This window comes from Peromyscus eremicus, chromosome 3, assembly GCF_949786415.1.
Source record: "Peromyscus eremicus chromosome 3, PerEre_H2_v1, whole genome shotgun sequence".
Taxonomy (NCBI): Eukaryota; Metazoa; Chordata; class Mammalia; order Rodentia; family Cricetidae; genus Peromyscus; species Peromyscus eremicus.
Window position 1 is genome coordinate 135,695,365 of NC_081418.1, and position 20,867 is coordinate 135,716,231.

Genomic DNA, 20,867 nt, shown 5'->3' on the forward strand with positions numbered 1-20,867 from the left:
ATGAGTGTCAGATGTCCGCAGGTCCCAAAGGCAGGAAACGTGTGACTTTTATTGTAATGTCTTGGTGTGCTCAACCCTCTCTTCCCCCACTTCTCGCTGACCCTTTCTCCTTCTCTCTATTTTCCTCACTTTCAGCACAACAAATTGGAATAGGCATAGGAATTGCATTAAGGGATCTGTCCAAATAGCGCATGGTTTTGGACATAAGAGCAGTTTTATATTTGAAAAAAAAAATCAAGTACAGAATTAATCAAAAGCCCTGACGAGAACACAGCCGGTTTTAGTTATTCAGAAAATAGAGTTTAAATGGGAGAAAACAAGCGCTTATCCAGCCACCTGTGTTCCCAGCATCCGCTTTAAAGCAGAGAAAGAATGAAAATCTAATATGAAGAACATTTCCACTAAATGAATTTTTAGACTGAAACAGAGAGCCCAGAAAACCTTCCTTCAGGGAAATAACCAGGGCTTAAATCTGCTATACCCCGGGAAAAGGAAAAATATTTACCAGTTTCCATAGCTCTTGTTTGTTTTACAAAATGCACCGTGGAGATGTGAACGTTTGTAGTAGGATCAGATGGGGTCTGGAGTCCCGCACAGGCTGCTGGCCTCTCACAAAAGCCACTGCTCAGGGGGACATGCATCCTTCACCCAGGAGCCTGTGACCCAGCACTTCCTTTCTCCTGAGGCTCTGAAGCTCCAGCTCAGCCTAGGGGCTACATCCTTTGGCACCTCCCACTGAATCTTCCAGCTACCGGTGGGAGGTGACTGATGACATGCCAGTCTTTTGACTGGCCTTGAGCACTTCAGTTTTCCTACCCCATACTCTCTGCAGGCTGTTCTTTTGGCCCCTTTATTTGATCCTGAAATTCAGCTATTCTTACACCTGTTCTCTGTCTTGATCTGGAATCTGGATGACCACTCAGCCTGCAGACAGCTTGGGCCTGTGTAGTAGCGCCCCCTGCTGGCATAGTTGCTGCAGTCAGGCTTGTGGCGTTTCCAAGGGCTGAACTTACTTTTTCAGGGGCAGTTGATTCTGTGTCCTGCCTTGGGTGTGTTTGGCTAAAGCTTCCCTGGAAGGTGGGAAGTCCCAGAGGAATAAGTTGAACACCCATTTTGGGGTATCTTCCCGATGATGGGTTCCAGACCACCAGCCCTGTCAAGTCTATATGTGCCTCAGTGGGAGGGAGGTTAACTGCCCTAATTTGTCAGCCCCACTTTCTGATACTGGAAAGGTCTTTAGATATCCGAGGTCCACATTTAGAGAGAGAAAGAACAAGAGAAAACCGAAACACCCTCCTTCCCAGTGGTCATTCTCCGCTTCCTGCCCCAGAAGGGAGCCAGGGCCCTGTGCACCTTCCCAGGGACTCCAAGCCTTGGCCTGGAATAGCCTCTGCAACAGCCTTGGGTTTTTTGTTTGTTTGTTTGCATTTCTCTTCCTCCGTCTCCTCCCCCTCTTTCTCTTCCTCCTCCTCCCTTCCCCCAGCCCTCATTTATTCCTTGATACGGGCTCTTATATTTAGCCCAGGCTGGTCTCAAACACCAGATCCCACTGTCCGTCTCCCCAGTGCTGGGATTACAGGTGCACACACCCCAGCCCTGTTCTGCTCTTCTGTAGTTTTCTTCCAGTCTCCCTCCCCTCCGTCCTGTTTACAGTCAGCGGCTTGTCTGTTCAACATGGTTCTTTCTGAGACAGGGTCCCGTTACAAGCAGCGCGAACTCAAGTAGACAGGCAAGGCTGCCACAAGGCCTTTGGCTCACCTGCCTCATCCAGGACATCCTGGCCCTCAAGAGGGCCAGCCAAACCATAGACTGAAGTACTGACTCCCGTGACGCCGGGGCTCAGACTGCAGTGTCCTGTATCCCTGCTTAGCCTCGTTTCTGCCTCAGTTCCTAGAGACCTGGGTCCCAGAACATCAGCCCTGTCAGATCTGTGTGTGTCTCAGTGGGAGGACAGCCAACTGCACTGCACAGCCATGCCCCACAGCCAGAGGTAAGTGAGTCTGATGAGTCTGATGCCTGATGCCCCTGCAGGAAGAAGGGCTCCATGGGCCTCCAGCCACCCTGTCATACACATGATGGACCACTCCAAATAAAGGCCACATGGAGGTGTTTTTTTCTCGATGAGACCACATTTCCACTTGCTGAGATCAGGGGTCCCTTTTGACATCTGGAGTAGATGCGCTGGTCCCCCTCCCCTGCCCCCATCCTCCCACCCAATGCTTTCATCAGACTCAGAGTCCCCTGGAGGCAAACCCTGAGCATGCTGCAAGACCCATTGTGAAGACTCATTCTGTCCAGCATCCTATCCTGGTCCCATGGTCCATATCCTGGGAGAGTCCCGTGCTGGGGTCTGTGCTGGCTTTCTGTGAGTGAGAGCTTTGAAAACCTTCTGTAGTCTAGACCGTAGTTGATTTTTTCCTGAATTTTGTGGCTATCCTTCTCCTCCAGCTCCCACATGTGGCCCGTGTGAAGTGGCTCGCCTCAAGGAGAGTGCAAACCAGTGCTGCCCAGAGTATGAGTGTGGTATGTGTCCACCCAGCCAGTTCCTCCAGGTGCAGACCCCAGCCCAGCCCCAAGAGGGTCAGACCATAGACCCCCCCCCAAATGCCCTGTTCTTACTCACAAGGTGTATGAGAGGAGGTGGGAAAGGGCTGGCTGGACTGAAAGAAAAAGCTTCTTACAAAGTAGCTTTAAATGTGAGCCGTAAGAGCAAGGATAGCATGGGGGACTATTGCTGGAGCCACAGAGATTTGCTGAGGAAAATGCCAAACTACCAGGAGACGTTTCCACTAAGAGTTTGAGGACACTTGCTCTGGGGAAGGCCACACGCAGGCCTTCAGCAAATGGCTGTGTGTAGGATGGGGGAACGAGGCGGGGCGGTGGTGGATGACAGTGTCCTTCGGGGGGTTCAGAGATGGGAGAGTGGCTGTATGACAGGGTGCTAATGGCACTCATGTCTGTCCCATCAGATGTGTTTATTAATTCATTCTCCAAGGGAGAGGACATAGACCAAGGGAAGGCATAAGGACCTAGAAAAGAAGCCAAGATTCTGGGAAGTTGATTTATTCTGATGACATTTATCAGCTAGCAACACAAATCTTATAGGGGTTCAATCTGGTTTGAGAACAATATTATCAAATAGATCTCCGAATGTTAGTGGTAGAGAAAACTAGAGGTTCATTTAGGTCCAGTCACCCAGCTTATAGACAAATTTAAGTTTCTGTAATATCCTAGGGACTGACTGTACTTTCATTAGTTCATGAAATCCTTGAGCTAACCTGGTAGGCTAGAGTTTCCACTATACAGAAGGGAAACTGAGGTCTGGAGGATTCAGTCTTAACTGAAAGGCTGCAAGTCTTTGCAAATGATAATAATTGTCCATGTGAAGGTAACATGACATCTGTCATTATCTATCTATCTGCCTGTCTGCCTGTCTGCCTGTCTATCTATCTATCTATCTATCTATCTATCTATCTATCTATCTATCTATCTATCTATCATCTGTCTTCCATCTATAATCTTTCTGTGTATCTAAGCATCTACTCACCTGGCTGCCTACTTTCTGTCTCCCATCTACCTACCCCTCCCCACATCCATCCATCCATCCATCCATCCATCCATCCATCCATCCAGTGTGTCACCCCCTTCTCTTTTTAAATCTCCATCTCCACCTGCCTCTATTGGCCATCACCATCCCCCAAAGCTGTAGAAATCCACAGGGGAGGGTATACAGATGTCACTGACAAGCAATAAGAGAGTAACCTCACCCAAATCTGTATGCACCCTCCCTTTCTTGAACCTCAGTGTGTGACCTGGTCAACTGCAACTTGCCTCCAGTGCCTCCATGTGAAGGAGGGCTCCAGCCAACCCTGACCAACCCTGGAGAATGCAGGCCCATCTTCACCTGTGGTAAGACTGCCGTGGGAGAGGAGTGGCTGTGGGGTCATTCTCTCTGGGCCTTGGAAAGTCATCTTCTGTTTAGGGGACCAAGATTGTTTAGTTTTCTCTTTTAGCTAGTTGAACCTAGGTTTGGGGTACATTTGGGAAAAAGGGTTACGGTCATACTTATTTGAGTCTTCTGACAGCCCTGGCTGTATCAGCTGCAGATGTCCCAGTGTGGACACAGCTGCAGCCATGCCATTTTGGGGGCACATTAAGACACAGATGGGGGGCTGGAGAGGTAGCTCAGTGGTTAAGAGCACTGACCTCTCTTCCAGAGGACCTGGGTTTGATTTCCAGTATCCACATGGCTCACAATTGTTAACTGCAGTCCAGGGGATCTGATACTCTTTCCTAGCTTCCGAAGGCACCAGGCATGCATGTGTTGCACAGATATACATGTAGACAAAACATCAATACACTTAAATAAATTCCAGACAAACAAATAAACACAAAGCAGATGATAGGGCTCAGCCAGTTAGACTTCAAACCCAATAGTTACTTGCTTCCCTTGTCCTCTCTGCCACTGAATGGAAGGCATGTTGCCTTGCTTATCTTCAACACTGAACCTTATTTTCAAACTTAACAGGCCGTTTTTCTCTGTAGGTTTATGTATTTAACCATAAAACATATTTTTTTTGGCTCAGAGGTGGGCTAAAATTAGTCACGAGAGACATGGAATCCTGTATTTAGTTACCAAGGGCCCCTTTCAAGTCTAGGGGTGTTCTTGGATGCCTACTTTGGAATCTCACTTGAGTTCTTTGATGCAGGCTTTGAGGGTGGAGGGGCACATAATAAGGAAGTTGGAATTAGGTGCAGGGTGCAAGAACAGGCTTGAACATTTATAAAACAGCATTGTGGTTGTGACAGTGTTGCTGGCAACCTTTCATTTGTGCATTGTTGGAGATGGTAAGCCTGGAGGGTGATGTTTGAGGCACTGAGGTGGGATAGGAGCCTGTTAGCTGCCAGCATATGTAAGTGTCTACAGCCATGATTTGCCTAGGTCCCACTGGGATTTAGGGATTCTGTGTCTGCTATCTCTCAGTCAGTAGTTGGGAGGATCTTGCCCTATCAACATGTTCTTAGGGGTGATAGTGCAGGGATTGGGTGGCCTCCTCATTCTCCATAAGGATCCCCAGCCTTGCATTTCTCGTTAACGCTGCATTCAGAAGACTGGCCATTGTTGGGTGTGTATGTGCATGTCTGACTCAATAGCCTGGTTCTAAGGTCTCCGAAAACCCTGCCACAGTTCAGTACATAGGAGCTCTAGCAGAGGATGGTGCTCAGTGTGGTAGGACTGAGGTTGTCACCTGTGTTCACCCCAGCCTGCAGGAAAGAAGAGTGCAGAAGAGTGTCCCCGCCCTCCTGTCCCCCCCATCGGACACCCACCCTTAGAAAGACCCAGTGCTGCGATGAGTATGAATGTGCCTGTAGCTGTGTCAACTCCACAGTGAGCTGCCCACTTGGGTACCTGGCCTCGGCCACCACCAACGACTGTGGCTGCAGCACAACCACCTGTCTCCCCGACAAGGTAGGCACTGCCCAGCTCTGGCTGCGATGATGGCCCACTCATTGTTCCTCAAAGAAGATTTGAACTTCCAGCCCTCCTCCTCCATGAGCCAAGGGTGAACAGTCAGTATTCTGTCTCGGTCATATGGAAATTTCATTAACTCAGGAGGTGTTGACAATGAATCTACTACATCATGGCTAGATGCTGAGGTTGCAGTCAGTGGATGACTTTAACAAGGCTAGCCAAAGAGATACTGTGGTTGCAAGGATTATTTAGAGATTAGTTAATAGTTTACTCTTAACTTTCAGTTCTTTCATGCATCCATCCATGCATCCACCCATGCATCCATCCATACATGCATCCATCCACCTTCCCGTACACACAAACACACACACTCAGACTACTCAATGTTTTAACAGGCTGGTGTTACATTTGGTGCTATGGGGACCATGTAGAGTGCAGCCCCGACTCCTGATCTTGTTAGCATGTTAGCCTTAGTCTGTAAATCTAAAACAGTAAGATACAAAGAGCAGTCTAAAAGAGGAGAGATCCACCATGACTGACTTGGTGTGTGTGTGTGGGATATGGTTTCTCACTGCCTAAGCCCTTCTACTATGGATGTCACTAACGATTAAATGGTCCCAAATGAATTCATTCTCAGAAATCTGTGCCACCAGGTTTGTGTCCACCGAGGCACCATCTACCCTGTGGGCCAGTTCTGGGAGGAGGGCTGTGACACATGCACCTGCACCGACATGGAGGATACTGTCATGGGCCTGCGTGTCACCCAGTGCTCTCAGAAGCCCTGTGAAGACAGCTGTCAGCCAGTAAGTGAGGCGCAAGGGTTGGGTGCTGCATGGAGCCATCGGGTAGGGAAGAGAGGAAGGGATGTGGGGGTGGGGGAGGGAGGGAAGGAAGGAAGATTATTTATGTATCTATCCACCTATCTATCTATACTGAAAGAGACAGGGAGGTAGGGAGGGATGTAGATAGATAGATGATAGATAGTTAGAATATAGCATAGACCTTTCAAGGGGTTTCCTCTAGGAAACTAGGCCATGTTTCTTGTTACCAACATTTCTGCTCTCCCATCATGACCCACCCAACTTTGAGATTTCTTCTTCTCTTCTTCTTTTCCCATTGAGTTTATGTCGTCCAGCTCATCTTGGGAGTGGGGCCAATGTTGCCCTTTTAAAAATGGTTGCTGCCTTTTAAGCCATGGCTGTCCAAATCAGCAACTGCATCTCTGCCGCTACCAGCAGCGGTTAGGCTGCAAGGGCCATAGCTGGAGGGAGTTTGGTTCCCTCAGGCCCCAACTCTTGCAAGGCCACAGGGAACTTACTAAACCTCTGTCCCTCCAAAGAACTCAAGATTCAAAGGTGAAGGTGGAATTCTGCTCTTCAGAGAGGCTGAAGAGCAAGTAGCTCCCCTCCTCTCCTTGCTTGCATCCTCCAAAAAGCCCTCCTGCTTCTCCTTGTGTCCTTGTGACAGTTTTTTTTTTCAGTATGCAGTGTATATGCCACCCTTTTATGTGACTGGCTGGGCCGTAGGTCCGTTTACATCATTATCACAAGCATGAGACTAACGCACTATGCTGTTATGTTAGGATGCTAGCGGACAGGAATCTTTTAGCTCCACTACAATGCATTTGTTTGTTTGTTTTCCGAGACCTGTGTCACTGTATAGCTCAGTCTGGCCTCAAGCTTGTGATCCTCCTGTCTCAGCCTTATGAGTCCTGAGATTACAGGCATGTACCCGAATGCCTGTTTCCATTATAATGTTGTGTCATCCATGTGGCCTGTTGTTGGTTGATATGTCGATATGGTACAGATAATGTTTTACTCACTCTCGTGATATTTCTCAGGAGGAAGAAGAGGAAAGGCTGCTCTTTACACTTGTCAATAGGAAATGAAGGGTCAGCATAGAAAGTGGAGTTGGCCACAGCTCCTCAACTCACCCAAACCAGCAAAGTTTGGGTGACTTAGGGCCCACAGCCCATTCTGTTAGGCAGTGCAACTGAAACCCCAAATGTTATGGTTTGAATATGAAATATAGACTCCTGTGTTGAATGCTTGGTTTCCAGGTGGTAGGACCACTTGGGTGGTAGCAGAAATTTCAGGAGGTAGGGCCTACCTGGAAGAATCGGGGGTGTGTCTTTGAGGTTTGACCCTGGTTCCCATCCCTGTTTGCTCCCTGCTTCCTGTTCTGCCATGAGAAACTTTGGTCACAACTACACAGAAGTAACTAATACCCCCAGTGGTGCACGGGCCAGTACGATTCTGGGAAGAAGGACAGGGTCTTCAGCATATGGCCCTCAGATAGCCTCAGCATGGGGACATGGGATCAGAACTCTATGTCTTCCATTTGCATGTCAGCCATGGTAAACGTGGTTCGAGGATTGTCCTGCTAAGGACATTAGGATTTTACTTTCCAGTGGCGAATGTCTGCAGGTTGGGTGGATATTATACTTTGGAAGTCAGTGAAAACAGGATGGAAAGGGGAGTACATTGAAGGGTCTGAGACGAATATTTTGACAAAACATCTCGATACACATGTAAGTTGGAGAGTTTGGTGGGATAATGGGAAAGGAGAGGAAGAAAATGTTTGTTTTGTTTTGCTTTCCTGAGATTGTTGGGAGGGTGATTTTAAAAAGAAGAGTTCTATGGCATGGCTGGGTCATCTGGGCATGAGAAGCTGGTGGGTCTCTGGGATCAAGGTAGCTAGGAATCATTTGTAATATTGACAGTGTGAGGTGCGTCAAAGGACTGAAGGAGTGCAGCCATCCAGATGACTCGGCACTTTGAGAGAGGCTTCAGAGAGGTCTACCAGATGCCTGAAGGCGTTGGCTAATCCTCAGCTTTCCCTGGGGTCTCTGCTTCTTTCATGGCAGTTGGCATGTCCTGCTTTACAGTGGAGGGTGTGTGGAGTATATTATCCTAATTTGTCAGCTCTTCCATGGCACCCTGCACCTCATCTATGCACAATAAATGAGTCTCAGTTGATAAAAGGCTGGGGACAGCTTGCTGCGCACTGCTGTGACGCGGGTAGGGATGTCAATAAGTCCCAGGGAGATGGTATGAACTTGAGCTAAGTCTCTGGGGTGGTTGCATACCCCCAGGGAAGACAGTGTTGGTACCTCTTCAGAGCTGACCCTGCTCCTGAGTGTGCCTGGGGAACCACGCATACTTGGCATCCATGCTATCTGGATCAGCCAGCTATTCCTTCCTTCTTAAGGACATAGCCTCAAGGTAAAGCTTTGTTTGTCCTGGGTTCTTCGCCCTTAGCTCCTGGCTCAGCCACACTGTCATTATCATTTTCTACAAACACTGTTCACAGGAGGGTTTTATTCTGAGTTTTTTTTTAAGTTTTTTTAGTTTTTATTTTATGTGTATGGTATATGTGTGTGCACCACATGCATGCCTGTGACCACAAAAGGCAGAAGAGGGCATTGGATCCCCTCTAACCAAAGTTACACGTGGTTGTGAGCTACCATGTATGTGCTGAGAACCAAACCTAAGTCCTTAACCACTGAGCTGTTCCTCTAGCCTCTTAATCTAAGTTCTTCATACTTGGCCATGTTAGAGAAGCTTCCAGAGGCGAGATGGACTGACAGACTCCCAGCATGCTGGCCTCCCCTGTGATCTTCTCTGGGGAATGTCAGTCTCTGTCATTTGCTTACTTCATTTTTTTTTGTAATAAATGCTATAATATTTAAACTACTAGCTAAATGTCAAGGATGCTTACCTCTGCAAACTAGTGTGTTAGCTTTCCATCTCTGTGACAAAGTACTTGAGAATATCAACTTAGAGGAAAGATTAATTTTGGCACATGGCTTCAATTTCAGGCTGACTATCACAGTGGGGAATATATTATGGAGCAAAGACACTTGTCCTATGGTGGTCAGAAAAGGGGACAGATAGAGGGAGGGTGCAGAGGCAGGCAGGGGTCCAAAACTGTCTTTCCAGGGCACACCCTCAATTATCCAATTTGCTTCTGTTAGGCTCTGTCTCCAGAATTTTCTGCGAACTCACAGCAGTACCACAGGCAGGGAACAACATATGGTAATCTAGGGGACATTTAAGAGCCAAAGCATTACACATGGTGAGAAGTGCTAGACTCATGATACTTATTTGTGAGGGTCAACACTGCAAAGCAAAGACTGGATCCCAGGCATCCTGAGAATGCTTTGTAGTCAACAAACTGCCCTAGGTTTGGCCCTGGCAGAGGTCAGATTCATCAGGTATTTCTAACTGAATGCTGAACTGTCTTTAATATTCATGAGGATTAGATATTGGTCTCAACATGGAATGTTCTGGGAGGGTGCGTTGATCTCTTTAGCCCACAAAGACCTAGCTTAGTGACTCAGGCCTGGTGTTTCTTCATCACTTCGTGGTGTGATCCTGAGGCAGGTGGACAGCAGAAATGAAGACGATATCCAGCCCATGTGTCTCGGTTAGCTCCAGGGCTCAGTAAACATGAAGCTCAGGTCAGAACGCCTGTTTTGCAGCTGCTGGTTTGACCTACACTCTGTGTTTTTGTTTTTCAGGGCTTCTCTTACATACTCCATGAAGGCGAGTGCTGTGGAAGGTGCCTGCCCTCTGCTTGCAAGGTCATGGCTGGTGGCTCACTGCGGGGAGATTCCCACTCTTCCTGGAAGAGTGTAAGTCTGGGCCCCGGGGGAGGGGGAAGAGGAAGGTGTTGACTTTCAACCTGAGAGTCCATTTTGCCATCCATCAATGCTGACCTGGTCTTTGCTTTCCCTACAGGGAGCTTATCTGGCTGTTGGTACTGTTGGAATCCCAGCTGGGATCCCTTTACCCCTTAGGAACCAGTTAAGGTTGTCTCAGACTTCCCATTTTGTGGATTTGAGGAGAAGCCTAGCGGCCTCCCTGAGAGATCTATAAACTCCCAGGGACTTATGGTCTCCTGTTCATGGTGACTCTGAGATCATGCAGTCCCTCAGTGGTTGGTTGAAGGAGATGGCCTCATCATCTTGTAGAGTTGGTAGCCCATCAGGCTACACAGGTTACAAGCACTGTTCTGTACTGGGATGCCCAGGCCTTGGGCTTTTGCATTAACTCCCATAGAAACTTCCCCAATAGTTTGAGAAGGCAGAGAAACGTACAGTTCAAAGCAGCAAGCAGACTGTTGGCAAAGTTCCTCAGCTCTTTCTGCAGGTCTAGATTTGGCGGTTTGCTACATTGCTGGCCCCTATCTCTCGCTCTTTCCTGTCGCCTCTGCCTGCAGAATTCTTTTCTGTAGTTCTGAACAGCTTCGTTAGCTGTCTTCTGTGATCCCTAGAGGTTCACTTTTGATGGCTTATCAGGCTATTTTCCTTAAATTATTTAGTTTGTTATTGACAGGTCTATTTACACTTATGAAATGAATTTTAGCCATTTTCATGTCCTGTTCCCATCTCTGTCCTCCCCTCCTCCACTGGAGCCCTTCTTCTTAATGTGCCTCTCTTCTATTTTCATGCCTTCTCTTGAGTGGCCCACTGAGTTCAATTAGAGTTTCTTTCCCTGGTGTGGATGGGAGGTTATTTATGAGAACTCAGTGGCTGCCCCCAACAATTGTTAAGTGCCAATAGCCCCTCAGGGGGCTTCATGGGCTCTCGCATGTGACACTATTTCTGGAGAGACATGATCCATCAACTATTTATCCAAGAATGGAAACCAATGGCAGATCAAAGTATGGACACCAAATTTTAGCTTGGTAAACCAATGAGTTTTATTGGGGTTACTTACAGGAATATAGGTGAAGAGCAGAATATAGGAGCAGAAGTAACTCAAAGGCAGTTATATCAGCAAAGCTCACCCCAGAATGAGTGACAGCTCACAAAAGCTGGAAACCTGGAGCCCACTGCACAGCCTGCAGGCCGCTCAGGGGGTTGGAGAGTGTCCTTTCTAGGCAGTTCAGTTGGTCTGAGCCTTTTCCATGCAGCTTGGCTGGTCTCTGCCTCTCAGAGGCAGCTCAGCTGGTCTTAGCTTCTTTTAGGAAGCTTAGCCTGTCTGAGAGTGTCTCTGAGCAGTCTAGTGTTTATGTAACTTTGGAGAAGGTGAGGCCTAGTGATTCTGGTCAGTTTCAGAAACTTCCTGAAGACTTTTGAGTTGTTACTTCCTGAGTTTAAGGAGTGTCCCTGCAGGATAAAATGATTCACCTCCTCTGACAACATCCTATTTCTTAAAGACTTTCCTTCCAGATGAAAGCTTTATCTGGGAGGAAACTGCTGTACAATAGGCTCCTCCCAGTCCATCCTGAAACTTTGAAGGGTCCAATCTTGTGCTGGTCTAGTGCAGATAGCTGCAGCTGTGGTGAGTTCATGAATGTGACAGCATGTCATGTCCAGAAGGTATCTTTTTTGCAGCACATCTCCCCATCCTCTGGATCTTATATTTTTTTTGCCCCTCTTTGATGTTCCCTGAGCCTTGGAGGGGTGCTTAAGCTGTCTTATTTAGGGTTGAGCACTTTGCTATCACTTATTCTTGGCACTTGGGCCAGTTATGGGTGTCTGCATTAAACTTCCACCTACTTAAATAAGAAGCTTCTCTGCCTCCCCACTTCTTTGGAGACATCATTTTTACCATCTATCCCAGGCTGTCCTCAAACTTATGATCCTGCTGCAGCCTCTCGAGTGTTGGGATTACAGGTGTGTACCATCATGCCATGTTCTAGCCATTTTACTAACAACAGGGAATTGTCTCCTAGATAATTGTAGTTCTGATGTCAGAATAAGAACAGTTCTCCTCCTCCAGTTAGAAAGGATGGAGTTGGTAGTGCTAATACCAGAGAGCCTCAGGGGCAGGGACACGTGATTTTGGCCTAGGATCTAGTCAGGGCAACTTAGATCCAGACTTATTGTGATGACCCCTGTCATTCCCTCTGTGGACATTACCCCATGGTTTCAATTTTGCTTTGAACGAGGGCTCACCTTCAGAGTCCAAAAAAATTTCCCCAAGAACAGCGTACTGCTATAAGACCTTGGGCCCCAGCCTTGCGTGGCACCTCTGATGGTCTCTGGTATTCTGTAGGTTGGCTCTCGGTGGCCTGTCCCTGAGAACCCCTGCCTCATCAACGAGTGTGTCCGAGTGGAGGAGACAGTCTTTGTGCAGCAGAGGAACATCTCCTGCCCGCAGCTGGCTATCCCTACCTGTCCCACAGGCTTCCAGCTGAGCTGTGAGGCCTCAGCATGCTGTCCCAGCTGTCACTGCGGTGAGTCGGGCTGGCCAGGCCTGGCTGGGCCTGTGTTTACCTTCAGGACTCTTTTCTCCTCAGGCTCCTGAGTTCTTTGCCTCTTTAGCGACTCAGAGAAATGGCACTATCATTACTACTGCAGCTATGAGAAGTCAGTTAGACAAGAGGAGACAGTGGGGGTTTTGTGCAGGCCACTGTACCCAGCTCTGAGCCCAGTGATGGCATTTCCCTCATTGTCTTGTGTCATCCACATGATACTGGGTGGTGGACTCATCTTGGGCCAGGTTTCTCTGACTCTGGAGACCACATTTTCTATAATGCAGTATTGCTTCAACTCGGGGAAGGCATTGCTATCCCTGAACCCTGCTGGCAGGGAGACAGACAAACAAACAAACAGCAATAACAATTCTTAAGCTCTATTTTTTTTTTCTTGCAAGCCCAAAGGACAGCTGACCCATCCATCCCCTAAACACAATCTCAGCTAACTAGTGCCCTCGAGGCTCTTCCATTAGGATGGGTAGTGAAGAATCAGGAAGTTCTGATCTATTGGTTGAAAGGAAAAGAGAGGCCACTAGGGCCCAAGCAGGAAGACTCACAACACCCTGAGGGGTGGGGGTGGGGTGTGTGGAGAACTGTCAAGATCGGAAGAGTGAGGCCAGGACATGGAGAAGATTAGTAAGGGAGGTTTGGGGAGGGTGTGTCTATGCTCACTTGTCACTTTTCTCCCCAGAGCCTGTGGAAGCCTGCCTACTCAATGGCACCATCATTGGGGTGAGTTGGAGCTGGTGGTGGGATGGCATGGGGGTGTGTGTGGGAAGGGTGGGTAGAACAGACTAAAATGGACATAAGAGAAAGCTGGAGACCTTTTTAGGGATCTCCAGCCTTATATCCACACTGGGCCACCCTTCCCCCTCTGGAGGGCACGGGCTGGCTGCCCTGCACTCACTTCCTGGCTGGCACCCCAAGCATGTGGGCATGTCCTTTGCACATGTGAAAGCACATCAGCGTCACAGAGCACATTTCTGTCTAAGATCTCTCCCATTGTCTCGCCACCTCTTTATTTTGGCCATGTCCACACTTACGGTGGGGAGGCAAGATGGAATGGCTACAAGAAGCAGGGGCTATATCTCAGCGATGGCTGCTGGGAGCCTCAGGCAAGCAGGCAGGCTTAAGGGGGTGAGGCAGGAGGAGTATCTGGCCTTTTGGGAAACCTGACTCCGATTCTGTTTCCAGCCGGGGAAAAGTGTGATGGTTGACTTATGCACAACCTGCCGCTGCACTGTGCAGACAGGGGCCATCTCCGGATTCAAGCTGGAGTGTAAGAAGACTACCTGTGCAGCCTGCCCCGTGGTAAGAGAGGCTCCGAGGGACGAAGGGATGCCTCGGTCTCTGTGGGACCCAAGCAACAGGCCCTCACCAGGTTCCTTAAATCTTGCCTTTGTTCTGATTGATTATGGCCAATATCTGACAGCTATCAGGACACCTACACAAACTTCACCCCTTAGAAATAATTACAATTTAGTCTTATAAGTTTTAAGCATTTTCTTCTTGTGTTTTTTTTTTTTAAACACGCACAATATTTTCAAGGCATTTGATGCTGTCCTCATAGCTCTGTATCTTTAAAGACACATTTTAAGAAACATTACCATTATACTCTGAAAACATTCAAAATTAATCAAGTAATACTCATGAGATCCTTGTAACGTGCAAGACCCTTCACAACCTTCATCTAAATGGATGAGCCCTAATGTATACAATCCACATTCATTTCCTTAGTAGACACTTCAGTCATGGAAATGGTTCATCCTGAGGCTTGGGGAGATGGCTCAGCTGGTAAAGCACTTTCAGTGCAAACGTGAAGATCTGAGTTCAAATCCCAGGACCTCACATAAAGTTGAGTACAGGAGCACGTGTGTGATCTCACTGCTCCTGCAGAGAGATAGGAGGCAGAGACAGGAAAGTTCCTGGAAGCTTGTGGGCCCTGGTGTACAGGATGGTGAGGAACGAAGAGACCCTGTCTCAAATAATATGGGTAACCTACAGTTGTCCTCCATCCTCTACAAGGAGCCTGTGGAAGGTGAATGCCTACACACACACACACACACACACACGTTCTTTTTTTTTTTTTTGGTCAGATTGTGATTCTCACATGTTCTAGATACATTCTTAAGGATCATTCTGACAAGTAGATAATTTTTAGTTTGGTAGGTGAAAAAAACTCAATGTGCAATAATTTAAAAGTATGTTTTAGTTTAATTTACTCTTAATTTTAATGTAATTTTAATTGACACATAAATTATACATACTTAAGGGGTATAATGTTATTATTCTAATTACGGCTTTTAGTCCTATGTAACAGGGATGTTATAGGCCTCACACAGACAGGCTGGTGGGACCTAAATGTCTGAAGAGGCCTGAGTTTCTTCCTCAAGCTACCCTTTGTGTTTGGGCTTCAGTTGTTTTAGACAATACATTGGTATACGAGCTTCCTGTGAGCTAGAGGCAGGGATTCCAGTACCTCAGGTGGCACCAGGTGGTGGTGGGGGTTCTCCTTGTCAGCTTTACACAGCCACAGGATGGGTGGCAGTCTCTACCCTTTGTGAGTAGGGTAGAGCACAGGGGGAGTGGTGCCCGGAAAGGACAGGGATAGGACAAGGAGTGGGAGCTGAGAGGTCATGTGGGTGCTTCCTGTTTTTATTAGAACAAGGGACAGGTGACCTATATCTGTGTTTTCCATGACACTTATACAGTGTCAAGCTCAAAGCAGGACTTAATGAAAGGTCAGTGGAATGGATAGCCCTTTGGGAGACACAGCTCTTTCTGATAGCGTGATTCAATTCAAAGAGGATATATATGCTTTGATGAAAATGAAACCAATTAAATACAGGTTCTTGATCTTTTGCAAAATTGCAGTTGATGTTTTAGGATTTGGGGGTTAGCATGTGAATGTAAAACAACTCCCCCTACAACAGCTGAGGCCTTCATCATGGAGCAGAGTAACGCTGTCTCAAATTACATGCCACCTTTCACCTTCATTGTCTACTGAGCTGCATCCCAGGTAGTGAAGGAAACAGACTCAGAGATTCACACCTGTGTCATTTGGAAGCTGAGCTGGGGCTGGGGTGGGGCTGTAGTCTGTGTGGGTGAGACTATTAATCTCCCCTAGCAGCGCCCTCTGGTGTTCAGAAGGTGTGGTACAGTCACTTCCTCTGCTTCCAGAAGGTGCTTACATACTTTAAAACACATGCCCATGTTGTTCTATATTATTCCTTTTTTTTCCTCCAACGTTTTGATATCTTGCCAAAGCAGTATGCCCCCTTCAGAATAACTAGAATAGTCTGCCTTCTATTTTATTTTCAAGCTTCGCTGAGAATTGCCTTAGCTGGTCCTCTTGTACATCAACATCCTTAACTGGCCTTGACACACTCCTTGAAGGACCTCAGCAAGGCTTTGGGCGTGGGACAATTGCAGTGAGTGACATCTAGGTAGACCTGATTGATGCCTTCACCAGATACATGGTGTTAGCATCACCTCCCACCGAGACCAGAGCAAGGTGGTTTGTGCTGATGAGTGGTGGAGACGAAGTTTGAAAGACGAGCATAAATAAAACATGAAGAAGAGAGGCCACTCTGCTAAGGGTTACTCGCTGGCTTTCCATGAGCTGAATGTCGAATATGAATGTCTAAGACGGAGGATGGTGAACAGCCAGCAGACAGAAGTAGAGGTCAGCGAAGACAAGTAGGCAAGAACTGAAGGGCACGAGCTGGGTAAGACAGCTGAAGGATTGCCAGGGGCTGGTTCACAAGGCAGAGCTTTGGGACAAGATGGAAGAGAGGAAGCAGAACTAACATGGCTGTAAACTAGGACTCACGGGCTGTAGCAGGGATGTCAGTGGCTGGCTGGGAGCTTGACCCATTGGTGGAGGAAGAGTTGATCCCCTCTAGCAGTGATTGGACAATTCAGTAACAGCCAGAGACAAGGCCCCTGTGTGTGTGTGTGTGTGTGTGTGTGTGTGTGTGTGTGTGTGTGTGTGCGTGTGCTGACTTTCCACAATGAATTGAATGCTTCATGGGATGCTCAGGGGAGTGGCACATGGTGGCAGCCTATGACATACAGTGGCCACCTTGGTGTCCAGGTGTGCTCAGGCAAGTCCTCTTCCTGTCCTCTCATTGTTTTGGGCCTAGCAGTGGCTACAGTATACTTAACAGGGCAGCAGCCATGGTGAGGGTCATGGGTTTTGGGAGGGGAAGGTCCTGTTTTCTTTCACACACTCCTGTGCTGATGAATATCCATCCTTTCTGGTCTTCAAGCCCCCACCATCACTCAAAAATATGGCTTCTTTCTTCTCCACTCTCTTGCCCTCTCCTTTCTGTTCCTTTGCCCTCCTGGTCCTCTTTGCCTTTTCTATTCCTGGCCGGACTTTGCCTCCCTGGTGTGTGGATGCCACCCACTGCCCTTCCAGCCACTGTCTGCCCCTTCCTCCCACAGTCCCTTTTCTACTTGCAGCTGTTCTTGCTTCTTCGGTAGAGAGAAACTGTCCCCCTGCCCTTCTCAGGACACCGTTTCCTATGCTCTTCTGACACTCACTAAAGATGCCCAGATACAAGCTCCCACGAAGCAGCCCCACCGAAGCTGTGTCTTATTTCTTCATTTGACTCCTGTTTCACTCAGTGCCTACTCCTTCTCTTTTCTCCCTTTCTCATTTCCCTTGCTAGTGTACCTTCCAGGAATTGTGCATTTTAAAAACAGTTTCAACCTCACGGTTGAAACGCTACCTTGTGGTCCTCAATTTCCAACAGCATCATTTCAAAGTGGTGCTTTTGGCCCCTGGCCCAGGCTCCCTGCCTCTGTGCTGGGCTCCATCCTCATGTTCAACCCCCAGAAGGGACATCGAGTTCATAGGCTGATTTACTGGGAGCAAATTATTGAAGTTCACTTCTGGCCAAGCTCACTGATGCCTGCCCTTCATGTTGACAGAGGCTTCGTCTGGGTGTTAAAACTGATTGGTTAGAGTTGTCTTTCTCTTGCCTCCCCGCCCCCCAGCCCCCGTACTTCAGGATAGAATCTTATACTGTAGCCAAGGCTGTCATAAAACTTAAGGATATTTTTTCTGCCTCAGCCTCCTGAGCACTAGAATTACAGGCATTAAGCACTATGCTTAGAATGTTATAGCTCTTTGTCACAGGTCCTCTGGACCCCAGTGAATAGCTCTAGTGTGGCGATCCATAAAAGTGGCCCAATGGAAACAAGAATGGGAAGAGCTGGTGTACCACAGAACTAAATCTATACTTTTATTTCATTCATTTATTTCTCCCTGTCCATCTTGCTTTTGAGATATGGCCTCTCACTGCGACCTTGCCAATTAGGCGGGGCTACCTGGCCAGTGAGTCCAGCGCATGACCTGCCTCACTTTCCAGTACTGAGATTACACGTATGCATTGCCACCCCTGACTTGTTATGTGGACACTAGGGGTTGGACTCCGGTCTCTGTGCTTGATCATCCCCGCCCCTACTAAACACAGCTACAGTCCATGTTTCTGAGAGCACCTTCTTTCTTTTAGGGCAAAGAGGAGAAGAAGAGTTTTATTTTTATGAACTGATGAGACAGTCGATGGTAGCACTTTTATCTATTATTTTGTTAAATATATGTAGATTATATAATTATACAAAATTGTTTAAAATCTGTTTATTCTACAAATTGGCGAACTTATGGTATCTTCCAAACGTGAAGGCATTTTGCAAAATAGCGAAGTCCTGCTGTCTTCAGGCTTTTGCCTTCCCCAGTGCAGACGTGAATGAAGGGCTCTTATCTTGAGTCACCATCAAATTCAGCTGATGCCGTGCCAGCTCCTGGGCACAGAGGGACCAGCATACACGCCTCGGGACTCACTTGATGGCCAGGGAGAGCTTCCAGTGTGTCAGGGTTCCAGGGACTTTCTTACCAGTGCTCAGTTTTGCTAAGCATTTTCATTTTTTTATGTTGTAGGTTGAGATCTTAAATTATGTTAAATGTATGTTTCTCAGTTGATGAAGGGTCTAAGGCAATGTATGTACTTACCACCTATTTCTTTTGTGAGGTGTTGGATTAAGCTTTTTACTATTTTTATTAAGATTTAAAAATGTTATTTTATGTTATATGAGTGTTTTTACCTGCATGTGTGTATGTATACTGTGAGCATGCCTGGTACCCACTGAGGCTAGAAAAGAATGTCAGATCCCCTGGAACCGGAGCTACAGATGGTTGTGAGCTGCCGTGTGGACGCTGAGAACTGAACCTGGATCCCCTGGAAGGTGTTGTTGGCTGCTGAGACATCTTCCCAAGCCTTGTATTTTCAGTATTTTTAAGTTGGGTTGTTTGTCTTCTTACTACCGAGCTGTCTGGGCTCCTCCCTGTATTCAGATGCCAATTATTTTGTTTTTGAAACAAGATCTCACTATGCAACCCAAGTTGGTCCATGTCCTTCCTGTGTCAGCCTCCCACCTGCTGAGACCACAGGTGTGCACCAGCCACACTTGGAATGATGCTTTTTTTTTTTTTTTTTTTTTTTAATTTATTACATTTATCTCTCTCATTGGCTCTCAACTTAAGACCAGAAGTTTAAATTTTGGTAAATTATGGCATAACAACATGTCATTTTATATTTAGTGGTTTTAAGTTTTTGTTTAAGAAATCCATGTTTCAAGCCCATGAAAATACTCTTTTTTTTTTTTTAAAGCTTTATAGTTTGAGTTTTGTGTTTAGATATGACCAAAGGGGACTTAGTTTTGTCCACAAGCACACGCACATACACTCGTGCGCACACGCACCCAATGCACCCCTCTGTACACACATATGCACATACACGCCCCAACTCACCCCTACACACACACACACACACACACCGCTGGCCTACCCCCCACATGCAATGCACCCCTCCACAAACACATACACACACACACACCAAGGCACCCCTACACACACACACACACACACACACACACACACACACACACACACACACCCCTCCACTGGCACCCCCCCCATGCAATGCACCCCTCTCCCCCCACATACATGCACACCCCAATACACCCCTCCACACACCCACACACACATCCAACGTACCCCTCCACAAACACCCCCCAATGCATCCCTCCACACACACGCACATGCACACACACACTCACACATACACTCACAACCCTCTTCTCACAGTATTTAAGCCACACCCCCCCCAATGTGGCTCTCCAGTGATTCCAGCACCATCTACTGAAAAGTTACCTTCCCTTCATTGAATTATCTAGATACCTGTGTAAGAAAAGAATTGTCTGTGGATATGTAGATCTACTGCTGGATTCTGTTTTCTAGTCATTTGATTAATGTGTAAATCCTGTGGTCACATCCTTGATTACTGTAGCTTTGCAGTAAGTCTTGAATCGGATAGTGTAAATCTTTCAGAATTGTTCTGTTGCAAGATTGGGTTATGTCATTTTATTTCCATAAAAACTTACTGTCAACTTTTTACTTTTTATGAAAAAAATTTAAAAGTATACTGGATTGTGTAGAACATAGTTCAGTCTTAAGAGAATGGACATCTTGGTAATACTGAGTATTTCCATCCATGAACACATATTTCTCCATTTATTTAGCTTTTGTCTCAGTCTGCTTGTGCCACTGTAAGAAAATAACTGAGACTAGATAACGTCTTTCTTAAGGACAAAGTCTTGCAAGGCTGGTCTTGAACTCACAGAGATCTGCCTCCCTTTGCCTCCCAAGTGCTGGGATTAAAGGCATGTGCCACCAAGCCCAGCTATTTTTCTTGTTTATCATACTGGCTAGTACCACTAGTGTGATAATGAATAGAAGTGATGAGTCTAACTTTTTTTTTTTAACCTATTGGGAACCAATTCTCTGAGCATGACAAAATATTTTACTTTTTATCACATGGAAGAAATTCTTTTCTGGTCGTACAGTGATGAGAGTTTAAATTATGAATAGTTCTTTGAATTTTGCTGGATGGCTTTATATTTTCAGACAATCTTATAGTTTCTCCTTAACTCTGTTTTTTTTTTTTTTTGGTTTTTCGAGACAGGGTTTCTCTGTGTAGCTTTGCGCCTTTCCTGGAACTCACTTTGTAGACCAGGCTGGCCTCGAACTCACAGAGATCCGCCTGGCTCTGCCTCCCGAGTGCTGGGATTAAAGGCGTGCGCCACCACCGCCCGGCTAGTTTCTCCTTAACTCTGGAAA

The 20,867-nt window shown here is 47.0% G+C and overlaps 1 protein-coding gene across 1 annotated transcript in view; it reads left to right on the top strand.

Moving 5' to 3' along the window:
• Positions 1 to 20,867, top strand: part of Vwf (von Willebrand factor) — a 142,830-nt gene that overhangs the window by 115,524 nt on the left and 6,439 nt on the right. The window contains exons 39-47 of the mRNA XM_059258637.1: positions 1,888 to 1,990; positions 2,449 to 2,523; positions 3,805 to 3,909; positions 5,265 to 5,470; positions 6,127 to 6,276; positions 9,996 to 10,109; positions 12,481 to 12,661; positions 13,374 to 13,414; positions 13,877 to 13,993. Coding sequence (XP_059114620.1) covers positions 1,888 to 1,990; positions 2,449 to 2,523; positions 3,805 to 3,909; positions 5,265 to 5,470; positions 6,127 to 6,276; positions 9,996 to 10,109; positions 12,481 to 12,661; positions 13,374 to 13,414; positions 13,877 to 13,993 — 1,092 coding nt within the window. The remainder of the gene's footprint in view (positions 1 to 1,887; positions 1,991 to 2,448; positions 2,524 to 3,804; positions 3,910 to 5,264; positions 5,471 to 6,126; positions 6,277 to 9,995; positions 10,110 to 12,480; positions 12,662 to 13,373; positions 13,415 to 13,876; positions 13,994 to 20,867) is intronic.